Source organism: Protobothrops mucrosquamatus, unplaced genomic scaffold (assembly GCF_001527695.2).
Source record: "Protobothrops mucrosquamatus isolate PMUCROS unplaced genomic scaffold, P.Mucros_1.0 scaffold15375, whole genome shotgun sequence".
In the NCBI taxonomy this organism is placed as follows: Eukaryota; Metazoa; Chordata; class Lepidosauria; order Squamata; family Viperidae; genus Protobothrops; species Protobothrops mucrosquamatus.
This window is the reverse complement of record NW_015401143.1, coordinates 13,209-14,420: the sequence shown is the minus strand read 5'-3', so window position 1 is coordinate 14,420 and position 1,212 is coordinate 13,209. Positions and strand designations below refer to the sequence as shown.

Below are 1,212 nucleotides of genomic sequence, written 5' to 3'. Positions count from 1 at the left end.
TTTCATTTCACGTCGGTTTCATTTTCGTGTCATTTCTATTTTATTTCACCTCACTCTACAGTCGGTGTCCACTCTTGAGACCACCCCAGGTCGATTTTCTCCATATAAATAAATAAAGATTTTTTTGACAGTTTGCAAAGGACAATACCGGTAGTCCTCAACTTACAACCATTCGTTAGTGACCTTTTGAAGTTGCAACAGCACTGAAAAAAGTGGCTTATGTCCGTTTTTCATACTTATGACCATTTCAGTATCCCCACGGTCCTGTGATCAAAATTTGCACACTTGGCAACTGTATTTATGACAGTCGCAGTGTCTCGGGGTCATGTGATCACCTTTTACGACCTTTTGATGAGCAAAGTCAAAGGGGGAAGCCAGATTCACTTAACAACCATGTTACTAGCTTAACAGCTTCAGTGATTCCCTCAACAGCTGTGGCAAGAAAGGTCGTAAAATGAGGCAAAACACACTTAACAGATGCTGCTGCTTAGCAATGTCAATTGTGGGCTCAATGGTGGACATATGTCAAGGACTACCTATATTTAGGCCAACGTTAGGCCAAGCAGACTTCCTCCAACCCATTACTTTCCAAATATTTCTGAAAACACTTCTGGAATTCCTAGGTAATTTATGAAGTTGTCACCTTTCCCATCTAGAGATCCAGGAAGAGGTTAGGGTTGGGTGTCCTATTTCTCTCTTATTCTGTCTTTCCAATCTTCAGCTGGAGATTCGCTCCTCGGCAAACATAGACCGCCTGCAGCCTCAGGCACGCCTGCCACTCACCATAAACACGGATGCCAAATCCTTTGTCTCTCTCTCTGCCACGGATGCTGCCGTTTACGCCCTCAACGGGAAGAATCGGCTCACACAAGGCAAGGTATGGTCCCTTCTGCTTCAGCCGCTCTCCTTGGGTATTTGGGAACACAAGTCCTCTCTTCGACTCCTTGTGTAATATGGTTGTGATGGTTGCGAAAGGGTTGGGCATGTTTGAGCACCTGAGAGTAAGGCGAGAAGATATTTTATTTTATTATTTTATTTATTTTATTTTATTATTTTATTTTATTTTATTTTATTATTTTATTTTATTTTATTTTATTTTATTTTATTTTATTTTATTTTATTTTATTATTTTATTTTATTTTATATTATTTTATTTTATTTTATTATTTTATTTTATTATTTTATTTATTTTATTTTATTTTATTTTACTTT

At 37.6% G+C, this 1,212-nt stretch overlaps 1 protein-coding gene across 1 annotated transcript in view; it reads left to right on the top strand.

Annotated features, from left to right (window-relative positions):
- Positions 1-721: 721 nt before the first annotated feature.
- Positions 722-1,212, top strand: part of LOC107301662 (complement C4-like) — a gene marked incomplete at both ends in the record, with an annotated part of 12,465 nt that continues 11,974 nt past the window's right edge. Inside the window, one exon of the mRNA XM_015830854.1 lies at positions 722-911. Within this exon, the coding sequence (XP_015686340.1) occupies positions 722-911 (190 nt within the window). The remainder of the gene's footprint in view (positions 912-1,212) is intronic.